This window comes from Plecotus auritus, assembly GCF_963455305.1.
Source record: "Plecotus auritus genome assembly, chromosome: 1".
NCBI classification, from domain to species: domain Eukaryota; kingdom Metazoa; phylum Chordata; class Mammalia; order Chiroptera; family Vespertilionidae; genus Plecotus; species Plecotus auritus.
In genome coordinates, this window is record NC_137770.1 from 116818301 (window position 1) to 116839886 (window position 21586).

General features: G+C 47.6%; 1 protein-coding gene across 3 annotated transcripts; it reads left to right on the forward strand.

The window, feature by feature from the left end:
* The first annotated feature begins 3240 nt into the window (after positions 1-3240).
* CYP11A1 (cytochrome P450 family 11 subfamily A member 1) lies at positions 3241-21339 on the forward strand. Of its 3 annotated transcripts, none has more exons than XM_080668395.1 (9): positions 3241-3555; positions 12675-12830; positions 14407-14606; positions 15577-15780; positions 16546-16703; positions 19434-19600; positions 19864-19942; positions 20413-20610; positions 21021-21339. In XM_080668395.1, exons 1-9 carry the CDS (start codon positions 3287-3289, stop codon positions 21150-21152), a joined length of 1563 nt encoding a protein of 520 aa, XP_080524521.1. In that variant the 5' UTR covers positions 3241-3286; the 3' UTR covers positions 21153-21339. The 3 variants fall into 3 exon arrangements, with proteins under 3 accessions (XP_080524521.1, XP_080524522.1, XP_080524523.1); XM_080668396.1 differs by having other exon boundaries at positions 15709-15780; XM_080668397.1 differs by lacking the exon at positions 20413-20610.
* The last annotated feature ends 247 nt before the right edge of the window (positions 21340-21586 follow it).

Below are 21586 nucleotides of genomic sequence, written 5' to 3' on the forward strand. Positions count from 1 at the left end.
TAGCTGTTTACTGTAAACAACAATATAAGTGTAGCCATGGATCCAGAGCTGCCATCCCAGAGGAACAGCCTTGCACATCTTATATATCAAACCTTGGAATGTTAAAAACAGGGCCAAATAACCTTTGTACTGGGCCTAGGATGACATTATGTCCCAAAGAACTGTTTGCAAAGATAAGAGAGCAGTTGACCACTGGACTGATGACTACTGGACTGAAAATTAACAACGTTGTTTAGAATTAACATCACTATGTTATCTGTACCAATACAAATGCCTTCCTTCTGTTGATGTAATTGTTCCCCTCCCTTTCTCAAAAATAGCTATTGCCTGTCATCTAATCAGAACACTGTCTGGCCTTAGCTATTCTTTTTTTTTTTTAAATATATTTTATTGATTTTTTTACAGAGAGGAAGGAAGAGTGATAGATAGTCAGAAACATCGATGAGAGAGAAACATCGACCAGCTGCCTCCTGCACACCTCCCACTAGGGATGTGCCCGCAACCAAGTTACATGCCCTTGACCGGAATCGAACCTGGGACCTTTCAGTCCGCAGGCTGACGCTCTATCCACTGAGCCAAACCGGTTTTAGTGGCCTTAGCTATTCTTATTGATCTCAAATGCTTGTTGCCTCTTACTCTGAAAAGTCTTTTATTTTTAGATTAACATTACTTTTGTATCATTCAGAGTTCTTAGTTATCAAGAACAAAATTCATTCCAGCTACTATTTTCAGGGAATGGATTTATCAGGGAATATTATGCAGTTCCACAAAATCTCTAGGAGGGTAAGATAATCAGGCTTATGGAGCATAATGTAAAAATAGATTATTTTAAAGTTATGTATGTCAGGCCCAGGCCAGTGTGGCTCAGTTGCTTGGTAGGTGGTCATGAACACTAAAAGTTAGCGAGTTTGATTCCCAGTCAGGGCACATACATAGGTTTTTGGTTCAGTTCCTGGTTGGGGCACACATAAGAGGCAAACAGTCTCTCTCTCTCTCTCCCCCCCCCCCCTCCTCTCGTCTTTCCCTTTCTCTCTCTAAAAATAAATCAGCCCAGCTGGCGTGCCTCACTGGTTGAGTGTCAGCCTATAAACCAGGAGATCACCGTCGATTCCAGGTCAGGACATATGCCCGGGTTTCCGGCTCGATCCCCAGTTTGGGGTGTGCAGGAGGCAGCCGATCAATGATTCTCTCTCATCATTGATGTTTGTATCCCTCTCTACCTCTCCCGTCCTCTCTGAAATCAATAAAAATATATTTTAAAAAATTATGTGTCAGGAATATTATCCAAATTATAGCCAGGGCTGCTTTGGTGGCCAATTATTGGCCCCCACAGGCCTTATATGCTGCAGCTGGCCCAGGCTAGAGGTCTTTTGCCACCACATGTTCCAGGCAGGGTTTCACATGGGGCCTGCTTCCTCATCTCAACCAAAACGTCACTAGAGGGTATCTGATTGGGGGAGTCCAAGTCATCTGCCTGATTTCCATTTGCAAGGTATTCTGGGAAAGTGAGTTTGAAAAAGTATTTGTTAGAAAAAGATGATTTTTTCTTTTTTGTATTTTTACTGCAGTAACTTGTATTTCATAAAATGCAAATATCACATATATATTCAGGTGAATTTTTACATATGTAAACATACAGATCAAGAGAAAACATTTCTAGCACCCCAGAAAGTTCTCTCATGTCCTCTCCCAGGCAACCCCCAACGAGAGAACCTCTTCTAACACCATACATTCATTTGGCCGATTCTTGAACTTTGTCAGAATGGAATCCAACATGTCAACATAGGAAACATCCAAACCTGTAGAGGATTTTATACAAATTTATTTGAGCCAAACAGAGGATACACCTGGAAACAAGATCGCAACAGACAGAAAAATGTTTCTCAAAATGACAGTTTACAGCTTCTTTTATGCATTTGGAATTAAGGAGGGAATGTAAGGAAGATTACATGGAGGTGGGAGAAAGCCAGGTGGAATTGGATTATTGGGTATACATGTGCTGTCCTCTGAATAGAGGTATTTCAAAGGTGTGCTAACCTAGATGCACAAAAACAAAGGACAGGGCTTGTTAAGGCAAAGCCAGAACTGTTTAAAGTTATAGGCTTGGGGTGAGATTAGCCATCATGACCTGCCCGGTTAAGAACTTAAGATCAGATCACCCTGTGAGGTTACTTCCATAGAACCCCTTTTTTCATTCACAACCAGTATTTACTCTTTTGTGTTTGGCTTCTTTCACTCAGCATTCAAGACTCAGGAGATGGTAATTTGTCTTGTCCTTTTCCTCAATGTTCTGCAATGAACAAATAAGACTAATTTAATTTACTTTTATAGTTATTAGTATCTTTAAAAATAATAATAGCAATACCTGCCAATTACAATGTTTTCAGAAAATAGTATTTTTTTCTTTTTGTAAGCAGAGAAAGTAGAACTTTAAAAATCAGGGAATTATCTATAATAATAAAAGTGTAATATGTAAATTGACCGAATGGCTGAACAGTGGACCGACCATTCAGACAACCTTCCAGACAACCTTCTGTGAAGCCGGGGCTGCAGCCACTGTGGCTGCGAGGGATCGAGGCAGCCGGCAGGTGCAGGGGCTGCAAAGGCCTACTCTTGCACGAATTTCGTGTATCAGGCCTCTAATAGAAAAATAATTTAAATAAAGCAAAATCAGGGAACTATACAAAAACAGTTTATAATCATATAAGGTATATATATAGTGGGGGGTCACAATAAGATGTATGCTGCCCCAAAGCTGCAAGGTGCCTCCAACCTCCTCTCAGGCCCCTCATTATTGTTCCCAAGCCCCAGCTGTTGGCAAGTCCTGATGGATGTCTGCCAGTAGCTGGGTCCAGCTACTATTTTCAGGGAATGGATTTATCAGGGAATATTATGCAGTTCCACAAAATCTCTAGGAGGGTAAGATAATCAGGCTTATGGGGCATAAGCCTGCAGGGGTCAGCAGGAGGCCCCAGCAGAGGAAAAGCACAAACCTGTACCATTTCCAGGGTCTGCTGTGGCTGGCACTGAGGATAGAGACAGAGGGTCTTCTTGTCTTCGGGGAGCCTCTCTGGCTGCAGAAATTCCAGACTGAGCCTTGGTGTCCCACTCTGGGAGGGGCCGTGTGTGGGTGGGAGCCAACCAGAGGAGGAGGAGGGCAGTCCGCTGCTTTGTCAGCTTCTCCCTTAACCTTGAGCTGGCGGATATAAGCTGGGCCCCAGGGCCAGAGTCTCCAGTCAGGCCCTGCTGCAGTAGGAGTAGGAGCAGTGGCAGTCTTGGTGACAACATGCTGGTCAGGGGGCTTTCTCTGCGCTCAGTCCTGGTCAAAGGCTGCCAGCCCCTTCTGAGTGCCCCACAGGAGGCACTGGGGAATCCCAGGGTGCCCACTGGAGAGGGAGCCGGAATCTCCACTCGCATGCCTCGTCCTTTCAGTGAGATCCCCTCCCCTGGTGACAACGGCTGGCTAAACCTATACCATTTCTGGAGGGAGAAGGGCTCACAGAATTTCCACTATCACCAAGTCCAGAACTTCCAGAAGTATGGCCCCATCTACAGGTAAGCCTGGTAGAGGGAGGGGCTGGTGGGACAGGCAGGGAGAGGGGCCTGGATAGCCTTGCTGTGTTCCCCCTTCCCAAATTGCTTGCCCGTTGCAGGCTCCTGTCTACCTTCTGACTTTGCTTCTTCCATGCCTGGTGATGGTGGCAGGAGAATGGATAAGGCTCCCAGACAGTGGGTTCAATTCCCAGACTCAACCCTTCCCAGGTCCTACCCTTTGAAACTTTATGGGGTGAGGGGATGGTAAGAGAACAAGCCTCAGTTAACTGGTTAACTGCCCCCTACATCCATTATCCTCAGGACCCCTTGGAAGGTAAGTTTTCCACCCCCATTGTCAGAAGGGAATAAAGCTCAGAGAGGTTAGGGTGTTTAGTCACCCAGCTGGATCCCTGTCCTGTTGGGCTGCTGGCCTCGCCCCTCAGCCCTGTGCATCTCTGGAGCAGCTGATTTTGTCCCTTCCACTTGGCCTGGCTAGGGCCCCCTTCCCCAAGCACCTGTTTTGCTTACTACCTGGAGGAAGGGACTTTGGCCTCAGTACTGCCACTCCCGGGGCTGGGGGGGGGGGGGGGGAGGCGGGGGATGCGCAGAATGGGGGGGAGCAGGTATCTGAGGGCTGCCCCTGGTGGCAGGCCTTGCTTGTTCTGGTTTAGCAGTTTCTAAGGTGGGTCATCTTTAGGCCAGCCTGGGTTCTTTTCCGAGAGCATAGTTGAGGAGGATGGGAGGTGGTGGAGGTGATTGTTGGGAAGGGAGGGAACATCAGGAGGGACAATGCCTTTTACTTTGAGTGATAGGGAAAGAGCATCCTAGGGCATGTTGCTGGCTGGCTGGCTGGGGGTGGGAGGGCAGGCTTGTTTGTGTAGGGGTCCAGCTGCCCACTCCACTGGGTCACTTCCTCCCTCTCCCACAATCCATTTTGAAGTGTACAGTGCCTTTTTCACAGCAGGTTGGAGGCTGGAAGGCCCTAGGCTGAGTGTCAGGCTTGGGAGAAAGTTATTCCTGAGCCTCTCTCTCTCTCCTAGGCCTGTCAGTGCCTCTCCCCCAACCTCCCTTCAGGGTGATCCCTCGCTATCCCCTGCTTCCTGTGCCCCAGTGGAACTCTTTACCAAGCCCCTTTCTGTTTTCTGAGTCACTTTTGCCTGAGCCTTGAAGCTTGTCCTTTAAATTGGCGTTATAATCTTCATTTCACTGTTGGGAAAACTGAGGCCCAGGGAGAAGAGTCTTGCCAAGGTCACAGAGCTCACCAGGGCAAAGCCAGTGCGGGAGCTGCCGCTGCCTGATGCCAAGGCACTGTGCCACCTTGCTGTTCACACATACAGCCTAGGCACGGTGAACTTCTGAATAAACGTGAGGAATTTAAAATACAACTTTGGTAGATTTCTTCTTTTTGTTATTTTTAAATTGAATTTATTGGGGTGACATTGCTTAATAAAATTATGTAAGTTTCAGGGGTACAATTGTATTGTGTGTTCACCACCCCAAGTCAAGACTCCTTCCATCACCATTTATCCCCCCTTTACCCTCTTCTACCCCCCCCATAGGTTTTTTCTTAATACAAAGGCTGTTCTAGTTCATATTTATAGAACAATTTGGAAAATATAAACAAGCACAAATGAAAAATTGAAATCAGTATATAATCAATTTTGATAATATGTATGTACCATTAGAATGTGAATGTTATATACACTGTTTGGTGTCCCACAGAAATATATCAAAGACTTCGCTCCTCTTTTCTCTTTTTGATGTAGTTTAGAAAGGCAGCATTATAGTCCATAGTATGAATAAGCCATACTTTTTTAGTCAGTTCTTCAAAGTGGACTCTGGGATCTTTGCTATTATACAGATGCCATGATGAACCTCCTCATCCATTAGGCATCACTGTCCCCTGTCAGGTCGTTGCCTTGGGCTAGATTCCCAGAAGCAGAATTGGTAATAATACTAGTGGTTCAAGGACTTGGCTGAGCCAGGGTGGGGCTATGGAGCTTATGGTGTGAGGACAAACGGTAGTTGGAAAAACACTGAGGGGATTTTCTGGGAGACTTGGGAAGGTAGGCCCAGGGTTTATAGGTCAGCAGTTAAAGCTGAATTCCTGAATTCTCTCTCCCCATTCCCCCTCCCCCGCCCGTCCTCCTCCCACTATTTTCATCACTGTGGGGAGGAAGCGGGGGAGGGAGGAAGAGGGGCAGTGAGGAGGTGGGAAGGGAGGGAGAGAGAACTCAGCTTGTACCTGTACTAGTATGTATTTCTAATATTTTGCCTTAAATATATCTTGAATTAACTTTCTTATGCAAAAGGCAGATTACCCCCCCACAAAAGGCAGATGCAAGTGACATGTTGTTTTGAGAGAAGTTAACTTTAAAAGCAGGCAGGCAGGGCAGGGGTTCAGTGGGACACAAAGGCAGGTGGGACATAGGCAGGGGCAGACACGAAGTTTGAGCAGCCTAATCACAGGAACCAATCAAGCAGAAATAATAAAATGTTTCTGGACTCAAAGCAGGAGGCATGGGAATCCAGGAGAGCCTGCAGCAACAGAGAAAGTTCAGCTGGGCAAGAACAATGAGGGAATCAATCAGGTGGTGACATAGGTGGACATAGAGCAGGCCTGGAGCATACACAGATATATATGTCAATATATATACACTCCTAGACTACAAGGCTACACGGGCAGCCCATTATTGGGCCTCCTTTCCCATGAGGGGAATCTGAATCTGCTTGTAATAAATTTTCCACACTTTAGTTTAAATCTTCTGATCCACGGAGCTCATTCTTCTGTGACGCAAGGCACGACCCCGGGGGGGGGGGGGGGGGGGGAGACCTTGGCTCACAGTTCTGGTTATCAATTTCCCCAAGTCCTTGTATATTCTCCTCCCTCCCTCCCTCCCTCCCTCCCTCCCTTCCTTCTTTCCTTCCTTCCTTCCTTCCTTCCTTCCTTCCTTCCTTCCTTCCTTCCTTCCTTCCTTATTTTTTAATCCTCACTGAGGTTATATTTTTATTGATTTTAGAGAAGAAGGGAGAGAGAGAGACATTGATGTGAGAGAAACAACAGTTGTATTTTATTATTTTTTTTATTTTTTATTTTTTTTATTTTAATAAATCTTTATTCAGATTATTACAATTGTTTCTCCTTTTTCCCCCCATAGCTCCCCTCCACCCAGTTCCCACCCCACCTTCTGCCCTTACCTCCCCCCCACTGTCCTCATCCATAGGTGTATGATTTTTGTCCAGTCTCTTCATGAACCCCCCCATACCCCTTTCCCCCTGAGAATTATCAGTCCACTCCCTTTCTATGCCCCTGATTCTATTATATTCACCAGATTATTCTGTTCCTCAGGTTTTTAATTCACTTGATTTTTAGGTTCACTTGTTGATAGATATGTATTTGTTGTTCATAATTTTTATCTTTAGTTTTTTCTTCTTCCTCTTCTTTAAGAATACCTTTCAGCATTTCATATAATACTGGTTTGGTGGTGATGAACTCCTTTAGCTTTTTCTTATCTGTGAAGCTCTTTATCTGACCTTCAATTCAGAATGATAGCTTTGCTGGGTAGAGTAATCTTGGTTGTAGGTTCTTGCTATTCATCACTTTGAAAATTTCTTGCCACTCCCGTCTGGCCTGCATAGTTTCTGTTGAGAAATCAGCTGACAGTCGTATGGGTGCTCCCTTGTAGGTAACTAACTGTTTTTCTCTTGCTGCTTTTAATATTCTCTCTTTGTCTTTTGCTCTTGGCATTTTAATTATGATGTGTCTTGGTGTGGTCCTCTTTGGATTCCTTTTGTTTGGGGTTCTGTGTGCTTCCTGGACTTGTAAGTCTATTTCTTTCACCAGGTGGGGGAAGTTTTCAGTCATTATTTCTTCAAATAGGTTTTCAGTATCTTGCTCTCTCTCTTCTTCTGGCACCCCCATAATTCTGAGGTTGGTACGCTTGAAGTTGTCCCAGAGTCTTCTTACACCATCTTCAACTTTTTGGATTTTTTTTTTTTGCTTTTTGCTTTTTCGGTTGAGTGTTTTTTGCTTCTTTGTATTTCAATTCTTTGACTTGATTTTTGTGTTCCTCTAGTCTGTTTTTGGGTCTCTGTATAATATTTTTTATTTCAGTCAGTGTATGTTTAATTTCTAGTTGGTCCTTTTTCATATCTTCGAGGGTCTCGTTATATTTATCGGCCTTTTCTAGGATATTCTTGAAAAGCCTTATAACCGTGGTTTTGAATTCTATATCCAGTCGTTTGTTTTCCTCCATTTCTTTCGTTTGTGATCTGATTCTTTGACGCCGCATTTTCACTGCTTCCCTGAGTTGGTAGGGTAGATTTGTGTGCTAGGTTTCCAATATGGCCCAGTGGGTCTGCCTCCCCAGTTAACCTGAGGTGGATACTCTTGGTGCACCCCTTTGTGGACTGTGTGTACAGCCTTGTTGTAATTAAGTCTTGATTGTTGTTGGTATCACTGGGAGGAATTGACCTCCAGGCCAGTTGGCTGTAAGGATCAGCTGTGTCTATGCTGGGAGAAGTTCGGTGCTGGAGACAGCCTTATAGGATTAGACTTGCCAAATTGCAATAGCCTCTGTGCTCAGCTTGGATGGGGTGGAGTCTCAGTCTTGGCTTCCAGTCAGCCTTGCCCTTGCGCGCACATGCGTGCCTTCAGACCTCTGCCTTCCCCGGCTCCCGAGTCTCTGCCTGAGAGTCCAGACTCCCCCCACAAGAGCGTGGGTCCCCAGGGGCTCGCCTGGAACTGGGGTTCAGTGCAGTCAGAACTGGGGCTCAGTGCAGTCAGGAGCCTCCAACTCCCTTCTGCTAGGGAAAGCCTGTGGCAACCTCTGCAGCCTTTGTGCGCACTGGCACGCGCGCGCCTTCAGACTTCTGCCTTCCCCAGCTCCCGAGTCTCCGCCCGAGAGTCCAGACTCCCCCCGTAAGAGCGTGGGTCCCCAGGGGCTTGCCCGGAACTGGGGTTCAGTGCAGTCAGAACTGGGGTTCAGTGCGGTCGGGGGCTTCCTTCCCCCTTCCGCCAGAGAAAGTCAGCCAGGTTCTCAGCCTCCCTTCCTCTCTGTGTGCACAAAGACCCTTTGTCATACCTCCAATTCTCTGTAAGCTTTTCTCTTTCCTTCTAGTTGTAGAATTTTCACTCAGCCAGCTTTCCCGTGGTTCTGGATGGTGTCCGTTCTGTCTTTTAGTTGTAGTTTTGAAATTGTTGTGCGAGGCAGCAGTTTAGGTGCTTACCTATGCCGCCATCTTGGTTTCTCCCAACAGTTGTATTTTAAAAGAGACTGCTGGCAAAGTTCTTTGTGAGGTACATCTTGGGGATAAAAAAGGATTCTAGGGAAAGTAACCTCATTGATCATAGATTCCTAACTGGGCAGGTGTGGGTGGGTAGTCACATCCCAGACATTTTATTTCCTTTTTTTAAAAATTTTTTTTAAATTTTATTTATTTATTTATTTATTTATTTATTTATTTTTTAGTAAGTATTTTATTTATTTATTTTTTTAAAATAAATCTTTACTCAGATTATTACAATTGTTTCTCCTTTTTCCCCCCATAGCTCCCCTCCACCCGGTTCCCACCCCACCTTCTGCCCTTACTGTCCTTATCCATAGGTGTATGATTTTTGTCCAGTCTCTTCATGAACCCCCCCATACCCCTTTCCCCCTGAGAATTATCAGTCCACTCCCTTTCTATGCCCCTGATTCTATTATATTCACCAGATTATTCTGTTCCTCAGGTTTTTAATTCACTTGATTTTTAGGTTCACTTGTTGATAGATATGTATTTGTTGTTCATAATTTTTATCTTTAGTTTTTTCTTCTTCCTCTTCTTTAAGAATACCTTTCAGCATTTCATATAATACTGGTTTGGTGGTGATGAACTCCTTTAGCTTTTTCTTATCTGTGAAGCTCTTTATCTGCCCTTCAATTCTGAATGATAGCTTTGCTGGGTAGAGTGATCTTGGTTGTAGGTTCTTGCTATTCATCACTTTGAAAATTTCTTGCCACTCCCGTCTGGCCTGCATAATTTCTGTTGAGAAATCAGCTGACAGTCGTATGGGTGCTCCCTTGTAGGTAACTAACTGTTTTTCTCTTGCTGCTTTTAATATTCTCTCTTTGTCTTTTGCTCTTGGCATTTTAATTATGATGTGTCTTGGTGTGGTCCTCTTTGGATTCCTTTTGTTTGGGGTTCTGTGTGCTTCCTGGACTTGTAAGTCTATTTCTTTCACCAGGTGGGGGAAGTTTTCAGTCATTATTTCTTCAAATAGGTTTTCAGTATCTTGCTCTCTCTCTTCTTCTGGCACCCCCATAATTCTGAGGTTGGTACGCTTGAAGTTGTCCCAGAGTCTTCTTACACTATCTTCAACTTTTTGGATTTTTTTTCCTTTTTGCTTTTTCGGTTGAGTGTTTTTTGCTTCTTTGTATTTCAATTCTTTGACTTGATTTTTGTGTTCCTCTAGTCTGTTTTTGGGTCTCTGTATAATATTTTTTATTTCAGTCAGTGTATGTTTAATTTCTAGTTGGTCCTTTTTCATATCTTCGAGGGTCTCGTTATATTTATCGGCCTTTTCTAGGATATTCTTGAAAAGCCTTATAACCGTGGTTTTGAATTCTATATCCAGTCATTTGTTTTCCTCCATTTTTTTCGTTTGTGATCTGATTCTTTGACGCCGCATTTTCACTGCTTCCCTGAGTTGGTATGGTAGATTTGTGTGCTAGGTTTCCTATATGGCCCAGTGGGTCTGCCTCCCCAGTTAACCTGAGGTGGATACTCTTGGTGCACCCCTTTGTGGACTGTGTGTACAGCCTTGTTGTAATTAAGTCTTGATTGTTGTTGGTATCACTGGGAGGAATTGACCTCCAGGCCAGTTGGCTGTAAGGATCAGCTGTGTCTATGCTGGGAGAGGTTCGGTGCTGGAGACAGCCTTATAGGATTAGACTTGCCAAATTGCAATAGCCTCTGTGCTCAGCTTGGATGGGGTGGAGTCTCAGGGCGGAGCAGACAGTCTTGGCTTTTAGTCAGCCTTGCCCTTGCGCGTGCGCACGGGCCTCCAGACCTCTGCCTTCCCCGGCTCCCGAGTCTCTGCCCGAGAGTCCAGACTCCCCCCACAAGAGCGTGGGTCCCCAGGGGCTCGCCTGGAACTGGGGTTCAGTGCAGTCAGAACTGGGGTTCAGTGCAGTCTGGAGCTTCTGACTCCCTTCTGCTAGGGAAAGCCTGTGGCAACCTCTGCAGCCTTTGTGCACACTGTCTCATGCGCCTCCAGACCCCTGCCCGCCGGGGCTACCCCGGGTCTCCCCCGGGTCTCCGAGTGAGTCTCCGGGTGCCTTTCTCTCTACCTGACAGTCCAGACTCCCCCTGTATGAGCCTGGGTCCACGGGGTTTCGCCCGGGACTGGGGTTCAGTGCAGTCAGAACTGGGGTTCAGTGCGGTCGGGGGCTTCCTTCCCCCTTCCACCAGAGAAAGTCAGCCAGGCTCTCAGCCGCCCTTCCTCTCTGCATGCACAAAGACCCTTTGCTGTACCTCCATTTCTCTGTGAGCTTTTCTCTTTCCTTCTAGTTGTAGAATTTCCACTCAGCCAGCGTTCCTGTGGTTCTGGATGGTGTCTGTTCTGTCTTTTAGTTGTAGTTTTGAAATTGTTGTGCGAGGCAGCAGTTTAGGTGCTTACCTATGCCGCCATCTTGGTTTCTCCATCAGACATTTTATTTCTTTAGTGAAAGGGTTATCTCTGCCTTAAGCATGCCCTGCCCATTGTTTCAGTGCATCCAGGTTAGCACACTTTTGAAATGCCTCTTTCAGATCCCTCCTCTAAAGCAGACCACTTTAGAGAGAACACATCAATCTTGTTAACTATCCTGTTATCCAATCCCTGCCTTGTCTTCTCCCACCTTCATCTAATCTTCCTTATGTTCCCTCGATTTCAAATGCATTAAAGATACTGCAAAACTGTAGATCTCTGGAGCATTTCAGATCTTGCTTCCCTGCAAGTGTCCTCAGTTTGGGCCCACATAAAATCTTCTAAAACTCCCCTCAGGTTTAGACATTTCTTATGTCAACAATTTGTACCTGGGTCAGTGTTTATTTTTATTTTATTTTTTAAATCCTCACCTGAGGATACTTTCCAATTGGTTTTAGAGAGAGTGGAAGAGAGAGGGAAAGACAGAGAGAAATATCGATGTGAGAGAAACACATTGATTGGTTTCTTCCTGCACACACCCTGACCAGGGCCCAGGCCAGGGGGGAGCCTGCAACCAAGGTATGTGCCCTTGGCAGGAATCGAATCCAGGACCCTTTGGTTTGCAGGCCCACCCTCTATTCACTGAGCCAAACCAGCTAGGGCTGTTTGTGTTTTGTGTTTTTTTTTCTTTTTAATTTTTTATTTATATTGATTGTAGAGAGAGAAGAAGGGAGATAGAGAGAAATATCAATTTGTTGTTCCACTTAATTATGCATTCATTGGTTGATTTTTGTATATGCCCTGATGGGGAATCAAACCTGTAACCTTGGTGTGTTAGGATGATGTTCTAACCAACTGAGCTACCTGGCCAGGGCCAGTGTTGTTTTAATAGAGACAAAGTGCTTTGTCAGGCCTATGATTGACTAGCCCATGCGTGACCTATCTAGTAAGCTACATGGAGTCATTCCAGTACAGGGTCACTCCAGTGGTGACATGAGGGTTTCATGTTTCTGAGCAATGCAGTGTGTGAGAGAGTGAAGAGGGTCTGAACACACAGGAAGAATAAGCATGGGATGAGGACTTGATGGTCCATGGAAGATGGGTGGGGGCGAGTCTGGTCCTGGAGGACATGATGTGGCATGACAGCAGCCAATGGATAATATAAGGAGCACAAAACTGTCACTTAGAGAATGCCTAACAGGAGTCATATTCACAGACTTCATCTTATTCTTTAGCAGCCCTGTGAGAAAGGTACTGTATTCATCTCCATTTTATAAAAGAGGAAACTGAGACTCAGAGTGGGTGAGAGACAGCAAGAACCTTGTGGAAATGGGATCCACTTCCAGGGCCCTCTGCTCTGCATTCTCAGCCATGATGTGGTTACAGATGAGCTGAGCTCCTGTCCTGATTGCACAGGGTCTTCGAGGCTCTCCTTGATTCCTTACGCTGTAGCCCTCCTCCTTCCCTCCAGGGAGAAGCTTGGCAACATGGAGTCCGTTTTTATCATTGACCCTGAAGATGTGGCCCTTCTCTTTAAGTTCGAGGGTTCCACCCCAGAACGGTATTGCATCCCGCCCTGGGTTGCCTATCACCAGCATTACCAGAGACCCGTCGGGGTCCTGTTCAAGTGAGTCTGGGGACAGAAGCTGGGGAGAGGGGTTGGGGCCATGCTTGCTCTGTGCTGTCTGGCTGGGAACTCTAGGGACATCCCTGTCATCTTCCTGCCTCCATGAAACAGATGGTAATGATACTGAACTGCTGTGCCCGCCAGCAGGGAAATGGTCAGGCTGAAGATCTGAATGGGTAATTAAAGACCTTGCAAAGTTCTCATTTATTAGTTCATTCATTAAGTCCCATCTTATTGAGAACCTACTATGTGCCAGACTTTGTGCCAGGCTCTGGGCTTTTAGCGACATGTAAGGCAGGGCCCTGCCACTGTGAGTCCCTCACAGTCTAAGAAGGCAGCGAAACAGGACAAACTGGTGTATTTAGTGTAGTGGGTACCATTTCCCACCAAATTCCTAATCACAAATTTAAAATGTGACCATATCAAACGTTGGTGAGGATATGGAGCAACTAGAACTCTCCCAGATTGCTAGTGGGATGAAAACTGGTGCCAGCGCTTTGAGATGATTGGCCATGACCTGCAATTGAATACACACAACCCTGGGATGCAGTAGTCCTGCTCTCAGGGATATGCTTTAAAGAACATCCCTGAAGGGAAGGTAGCAGAATGTTGGCAACAGTGTCATTCATAAGCACAAAACCCAGGAAACCACCTGAATGCCAAACAGGAGTATAAATTAGTGAGTGGTGGCATATGCCACTTATTATGAACAAACTCAGTGACCCCCAACAGTACAGATGATACTGAGACAGATAAAATTTTGTCAATAAAGCAAATCCCCCAAGGCATGACAAGAAAGCATGTTTTAGAATTATATGTAGATCAGGTAAAACTATACACAAAAGCAAGCGAGTCAGGTTGGTGGTCCTTAGTTGGGGAGGACCAGGTGGACACACAGAAGTTACTGTGATGTTCCTTGTTTTCCTATTGGGTGGTGAGTTTATAAATCATTCTTATAAAAAAACAAAGCCTCCAAACTAGAAAGAGGGCTTTGCATGGATCTACTTTCAAGAGTGGGCCATAAGCTGAGGCTTATCATTGACCCTATTCTGGGCATGTGACAGCCCCCACCAACGTGGATAAAGGCACATGCTAGGGTGCAGCGGAAAGGTTGATCAACTATGTCTGTGCGGGGGTCAGAGAGGATGACATACAGGGGCCCTTAAATGGCAGGAGGTGAGCAACAGCCAGGGGGAAGGCGAAGTGATGGGAAAGGCATACCTGTAGCTGAGGCAAAGACGAGGCAAAGGTTAGGGCACTGAAAGAGACATAAAGGCTCCAAGATGCCCAGTTCCTAGCTCGCAGCAGCAGCAGCAGCAGCAGCAGCAGCAGCAGCAGCAGCAGCAGGGCCGGGGGTCAGGTTTTGTTTTCCTTCATTCACTTTCTTCCTGTCTCTTTCTTAAGGCCCAACAGAAACAGGGAGCTGAGGGTGTTGGGAGGAGTGAGGGCTGGTGGACATGAGTGCTGGACTCTGAGCTGTGACTTGGCCTCCTGGGAGAGCCCAGTTAGGCCCCTCTGTGTGTGCCAAGCCTGGGGTTTGTGGCCATGAGGGCCCAAAGGGCCTGTGTTTCCACAGGAAGTCAGGAGCCTGGAAGAAAGACCGACTGGCCCTGAACCAAGAGGTGATGACTCCAGATGCCATGAAAAACTTCATCCCCCTGCTGGACACGGTGTCCCAGGACTTCATCAGCATCCTGCACAGGCGCATCAAGCAGCAGGGCTCTGGAAAGTTCTCAGGGGACATCAGTGATGACCTGTTTCGCTTTGCTTTTGAGTGTAAGGGGGTGGGAGAACCCAGCGTCCCACCTTGAGACCCAGCCAGCATAGACCCTGAAGAAGTGGTGGAATTGGTGTTTGGGATGGGCTACTGAAAACATTTTCTGCCATTTTACCCAGGGGATTCTGAACACTCTTATCTAGCATTCATACTATGGGGGCAAGGGTCTCCACAATGTAGGTCCCCATTGTCACTACCCTCTAAAGGACAGAGTATGGCTCAGCCCTGCATTCTGCAAATCTCTGTCTCTTGGGCCATAGACCTTTGAGGTCTGGGAGGGGAAGGGAGGATTGGGTGGGTAATCTGAATTGGGTATTCAAGAAGGTGTAGCAGTTATTCAGATGGGGTAAGGAGGTTGGGCAGTCTGGGCAGAGGGAACAGCCCATACAAAGGCCCTGTGGCATGATGGGAGTCATGTGATCACTGCAGGAGATCTGGGATGCCCAGACTTTGGTATAAAATCAGCATTCACATTCCTGACCCCACAGGTGGGAAAAACTTGGGGTTGTTGTGACTTCTTAAGTCTAGCCAGGGTGGGTCCTGTATGGCCAATTACTAGGGCTTTATGTCTTCTAGTCTTCCATCTGGCCTGTTTCAGGAAGTATTTCACCAATTTGGTCAATTAGAGCTAAGGAGTCTCTCTTCCTGGAGAAAAGCCCAGCAGCTGCTTTGGGTGCTGGTGAAAGGGTGGATGGAACTGTTTCATCCCAGCGTGGGCCCACTCCTACCTCTGCTGGAGACTGCTTCCCACCCAAGTGATCCCTTTCAGGGTCTTCTGCTTGCTCCCCTGAGTGGTTGTCAGAAGGGCAGTTTTCCTCAGTCCTGAAATTTCAGCCCCATAAGCCTTAGGTTTCTGTTTCTTTACTGAAGGAGACTGAGGTCGGGTCAGGAGGTCCTATGTGTTGGCAGGAGTGGGTTGGTGGGGGTTCCTGGGAGCGGAAGCTCCTCAGCTTGTGCCTATCCCTGCAGCCATCACCAACGTCATATTTGGGGAACGTTTGGGGATGTTGGAGGAGATTGTGGACCCCGAGGCTCAGCGGTTCATTGATGCCGTTTACCAGATGTTCCAAACCAGTGTCCCCATGCTCATGCTTCCTCCAGGCCTGTTTCGTCTGTTCAGAACCAAGACATGGCGTGACCATGTGGCTGCATGGGACGTGATTTTCAGTAAAGGTGAGGATTCCTCTGGCTATGCCCTGGGCAACTCAGTCTGGGAGCTAGGAGAGCCTTGTCTACCTCAGGGGGTGGGAAACCCAGGCTTGGGTGGACACACACACACACACACACACACACACACACACACACACAGCTGGAAGCCCCAAGTCTCGGCCTGCTTCTTTGCCCCAGTTATGTCAATGGACACTGACTTGCCATGTGGGCAGGGATGGGTATTAGGGAGGTCCTATAAGCCCTGGGATTGGAGAGTTGAAGGCCAGCTGTTGGGAATGATCAGATCTTTATGGAGAAAGAAGATCTAAGATGTCCATCATGTTCTTCTAAGGATCCCATGATCACCAAGATAGGTTAAGGCTAGTGTTTTAGACCCGGCTACACTTGGGGACAGACTGGGACTTGGGTGAGAGAGATTAGTGAAGTAGAGTGGAGAAGGCTGATTGGAGTATGGTGATGATGCGAGACCTGGAGTCAAATCCCTTCTCCATCTAACCCTGGGCAAGTCACTACCCTCTGTGGGCTTCTGTTTTCTTACCTGTAAAATGGTGATAATATCACTTACTCCATAGGACTATGGTCAAGAATTAAACAAAGAAACAGATAGGAAGGGCTTAGCAGATAGTATGTGCTCAGTAAAATGCAGCTAGAAATTGCAGCACTTTAGAATCTCCAAGCCCTTGGCCCATCCCTCTCACCAAGGGTCCATCCCTTCACTTATGCCTGTAGAGAGCCTCACTCTTTTTCTCCCCTCCTGCCCACCCACAGCTGAAAAATACACCCAGAACTTCTACTTGGACTTGAGACAGAAAAGAGACTTCAATAATTACCCGGGTGTCCTCTACCGCCTCCTGGGAAATAACAAGCTGCTCTTTGAGGACGTCAAGGCCAACATTACAGAGATGTTGGCAGGGGGCGTGGACACGGTGAGGTGATCGCAGGGGCATACTCTGTCCCTTCCTGTGCCCCTGTGTCCCTTCTCCACCAGTTTGCATCATTCAAACCCCTGCCCATGTGGGGTAGATCTCCTTCTCTTGACTTTATTTCCTAAATAATCATCTCCTAGGAGGCTGAGGTCAGGTCATCCCTTGAGGCTGATCCAACATTTTTTTTTTTTTAACCTATGAGAAGGGAGTAACTAGGCATAGGTGGTGAGCCCTTCAGTCACAGGTGGGGGACACAGCTCCCTGGATTCAGAAAGGCAGGCAGGACCTCAGAAAAGCTGGGAGCCAGTGGAATTAACCCTGGGCTCTGCCTTCTAGGGTCCTTTTGTTGTTTTCCATTCTCCCCCACATTATTATTAGTTTGCTAGGGCTGCCACACAAAGTACCACATACAGGATGGCTTAAACAACAGACATGTACTTTTCTCACAGTTCTAGAACTAGAAGTCCAAGATCAAGGTGTCAGCAGGGTTGGTTTCTTCTGAGGCTCCTCTTCTCCCTTATGTCTTCGCACAGTCGTCCCTCTGTGTGTGTCAGTGTCCTGATCTCTTCTTACAAGGACACCAGTCCTATTAGATTACGGTCCACCCCAGTGATCTCATTTTACCTTATTACCTCTTTAAACACCTTGCCCCAAAATACAGTTACATTGTGAGGTATTGGGCGTTAGGGCTTCAACATATGAATTTGGGGGAACACAATTCATCCCATGACAAGGATGGCCACCATACCATAGTCATAAGGCTGAATGAGTAGGCTTGGATCGGGTACTGACAATGCTGAGAAGAGGCCCTGCAGGATGGGGAGAGGGCCCCTTAGAGGAGCTAAAATTCAACTTGTGTCTTGAAGGCTGTTGCCAGGAGGAGAGAGGGAAAATAACATTTCAGGACAAGAGAGAAGAAATATGTGTCAAGTCCCCTGGGTGAATAACTTTATTTCCTAGGTATCTTATTTACATCGTGCTCTAATGGAAGACTTTTAGTCCCTGTGACAGGCTGCAGATGGAGCTTTTGAGTTTATTTTATTTTTAAAAACATATCTATTTATTGATTTCAGAGAGGAAGGGAGAGGGAGAAATAGAAACATCAATGATGAGAGAGAATCATTGATGGGCTGCCTCCTGCATGCCTCCTACTGGGGATTGAGCCCGCAACCTGGCTGTTTCCTCTTCCTAGAATTCCCTTCCCAACCATGGAAGCCAGTCTCGGCCTGTTTCTTTGCCCCAGTTATGTCAATGGACACTGACTTGCCATGTGGGCAGGGATGTGCCCTTGACTAGAATCAAACCCGGGGCCCTTTAGTCCTCAGGCTGACGCTCTATCCACTGAGCCAAACCGGCTAGGGCTGAGTTTATTTTAAACCTAGTTCTTGTCAGTTATGTAGAAGGGATCTCCAAAAAGTGCTTACCTGAACCAAAGCAGCTATTATTATTAGGTAATGTTTATTGGGCATGCACTATATGGTAGGCAGGGCCTAAGCTTTTCATATGTATTAATTCATTTAGTGCTCACAAACTAAATTATGAGGTATATTACTATTATCCCCTTTTCAGATGAGGAAACTGGGGCACAGAGGGTTAACTTAGTTGACTACCTTAACAAACAAGTATTTCCTGAGTAGCCACCTTGTCCGGCTTTGTAAATAGTGAGACGAATACACAGATTTGATTTGAGCCTTAAAGGCCCACAGACTGGCTTCCATGGTTGGGAAGGGAATTCTAGGAAGAGGAAACAGCCAGAGGAAGATTTCTGGGCTTCAAGGAGCTGCGTGTAGCTCAGTGCAGCTAGAGTATTAGGTGCATGTTGGAGAAAGGTGATGGCGAGGCTGGGAGCAGCAGGCAGGTGTTGGGGGCTCTGTACTTGATCTGGGGATCTGGGCTTAATCTGGGGGATCTGGGCTTTATTTGGGGACTCAGACAAGGATTTCCAACTGGGAAGTGACTGGATGGCATGCTTTCATGATTGCTCCTGCTGGGAGGAAGGAGAATGTTCCGACTTTTTGGACAAAAATATGATTCTTGGTAAGATATGTGCAACAACCCATGCCCTAACCATAGGAGGGAGGGCTGCACCAGCCTGGGGTCCCACCACAAAGGTTTGTGGGCCTGTGGGGCTTGATGAGGGTCACTCATACCTCCAGGGATGGTCTAACGGTCATGACGCTGACTAATAATGAGATTAGCAAGTTCATCTTAGTATAACCGTATGCTAATTGCAACACAGATAGGAACCAGGGTGGTGGTGGCTTCATTATCTGAGCCTTCTTTCCCACTTCACTGCTATAGGCAAATGCTAAAGTTTGTGAAGTTCTACTGAGGAGACGGCTGCTTGTTTAACAGGCATTTCAACAGGAATGGCAGTTAGTCAGGGAGAACTGTTACAGAAGAGGGCTTTGGCCTCTGAAGGGCTCCAGAGTCCTTTAGAAGAAGGCATTGGTTGTGTGGGTGCCCTCTACTGGCTGGGGAGCTGGTAGGCTCTGGTGACATGAGGGATGAGGGCAGGGACAAGTGGTACCCCAAACATTCCTGCCTGAGCTGGAGAAAGCCTCTGGCACATTTGCCTTTTGAATTGGACTTTGCTTTTGTAGATGATGGTCTCTGAATACTGGGACAAGGGTGGGAAGACGTTCTTGGAAATGAAAATTTAGCACGAGTCTAGGTGCCTCAGGAGTGACAGGCCCTCCTGGTCTTCTGCACCCTGACACTCCCTCCCAGACGTCCATGACACTGCAGTGGCACTTGTACGAGATGGCACGCAGCCTGAGAGTGCAGGAGATGCTGCGGGAGGAGGTTCTGGCTGCCCGGCGCCAGGCTGGGGAAGACACGAGCATGATGCTGCAGTTGGTCCCGCTTCTAAAAGCTAGCATCAAGGAGACACTGAGGCAAGCCCACACCCACCCATGCCTGCCTCCACCCCAATCCTGGCCAGGTTCAGCATGGTGCCTGGGGACTGGTGGAGATTGGTAGCAGGAAGTAAGAAGTCTGGGGAGATAGCTGGGAATGGGGAGGAGGGAAGAGAGTCCTGGTCTTGCCTCCAGATTCCCCAGGGGTGCTGCCACTGGGCCTGAGATGCATGCTGGGTGTGGGGCTTTGGGGCTTTGTCCTGGCCTCGGGGCATTAGCTTCTGAATGCCTTCCTCCGGCAGACTCCACCCCATCTCTGTGACTCTGCAGAGATACCTCGCAAACGACTTGGTTCTTCAAGATTACATGATTCCTGCCAAGGTAGGTACAGCAGGGCTGTACCTGCCAGTCAGACAGGAGGTTGGGGGCTGACTGCAATTGCCTACAGATGGGGGCTTCTGCCTGTGTTCCTGGAGCTGGCTAGTGGGTCCTTGGCAGCAGCAAAGTTTGAAGGGCAAAGGTGGTAGGCATAGTGGGTGATCCCTGGAATGTTGATGGAGGCCAGAGTTAGGAGGGCAACGCCATGGGTCACCTGGGTCTCAGGGGGCCTTCTGGTGCTGAGGAAAGGGCAGGACAATTTCTTGGGCCATCCCTGGCCTACTGGCTTCAGTCATGCTCCTTTGATGGGTGAAGCTCAAGGAGAAGTGGGGTCTTGTTCAAGGTCACCCAGTGGGTAGTGTCTTCTGGACAGCTGGGAAGCTGGGCTGGGGACTGGGAGTGGGGAAGCTGGGTTATGCTCCTGGCTGTGAGGAGGTGAGGCCTACTTAGACCTCTGCTCACCTTGTCCCCAGACATTGGTGCAGGTGGCCGTCTATGCCATGGGTCAAGATCCCACCTTCTTCCTCAATCCGGGCAAATTTGACCCCACCCGATGGCTGGGTAAAAACAAGGACCTCATCCACTTCCGGAACCTGGGCTTTGGCTGGGGTATTCGGCAGTGTGTGGGTCGCCGGATCGCCGAGCTTGAGATGACCCTCTTCCTTATTCATGTGAGTCTAGCCTAGGGACCTCTGGGCACCCTGGGCTGGCTTTGGCCTTAATGAAAGCACCAACCCTCCTACTCCCATCTCTGTTCAGAGCCCTCCCCCACAATTCCCTGCTGCATCCTCTTTTGGGCTAATATACTTGTCACCCATTGGTGCCCCTGGCCATCTGTCCTCCCATGGTGGTGATGGGATGGGGGTGGGGGTGGGATAAGGTTCTTTAGAAACTAAAGCGAAAGCCTAAATCAAGGGGACAGCACTAGTGGTGTGTTCTCAGGTTATGTAGGAGCTGGTGTGGACCCCTTAGAGCTCCCCAAATCCCACTCAACAGGCACTGCCTATAGGTGAATGAGTCTGGTCCAGTGGAGATGGATCCTCCCCACTTGTCCACTAAGTCCATCACCCCTCTTTCTCAGATTCTGGAGAATTTCAGAGTTGAAATCCAGCATCTCAATGACGTGGGCACAACATTCAACCTCATCCTGATGCCTGACCAGCCCATCTTCTTCACTTTCCGGCCCTTCACCCAGGACTTGCCCAAGGCTTGACTGAGAGAGTGGTGTGAAAGGAAGGCCCGAGGGGTGGGGCGGGGGCCCATGGAGGTATCTGCATCCTCAGCTCCTGGTTCCCCACCCCTGCTCCTTTCTGCCCCAACTCAGTGGAGGCACTTCTCTTTCACCCACCTCTTCCCCTCTTCCCCCACCCCATGAAGGCAATAAAAGGCTGAACTACGTGAAGTGTTTTCATTTCCATCTGGTCCCTAAGGTATCACTCCTGTGGAGATGCTCTCTGATGGATCAACAGTTGGATCTGAGCACAAATGGGCAGCCACACCTGAAGCCATTTCTGCTGGGATCCACCTACCTACAGCTCAGGAGCCAGCAGGATCAAGCCTCCTGCTTCCTGGGGCTGAGAGCAGATGGAGGGCTATTGCTACTGTGCCCAGGCCAGCAGGCAGAGGGACAGAGGACCTGATGGAGCT

Bases quoted from the DNA above. Each gene is read 5' to 3' on its own strand.
- CYP11A1 (XM_080668395.1), top strand. From the start codon at position 3,287: ATGCTGGTCAGGGGGCTTTCTCTGCGCTCAGTCCTGGTCAAAGGCTGC. The intron at 12,831-14,406 runs GTGAGTCTGGGG...GTGTTTCCACAG, and splicing joins CCCGTCGGGGTCCTGTTCAA to GAAGTCAGGAGCCTGGAAGA. The intron at 14,607-15,576 runs GTAAGGGGGTGG...CTATCCCTGCAG, and splicing joins GTTTCGCTTTGCTTTTGAGT to CCATCACCAACGTCATATTT.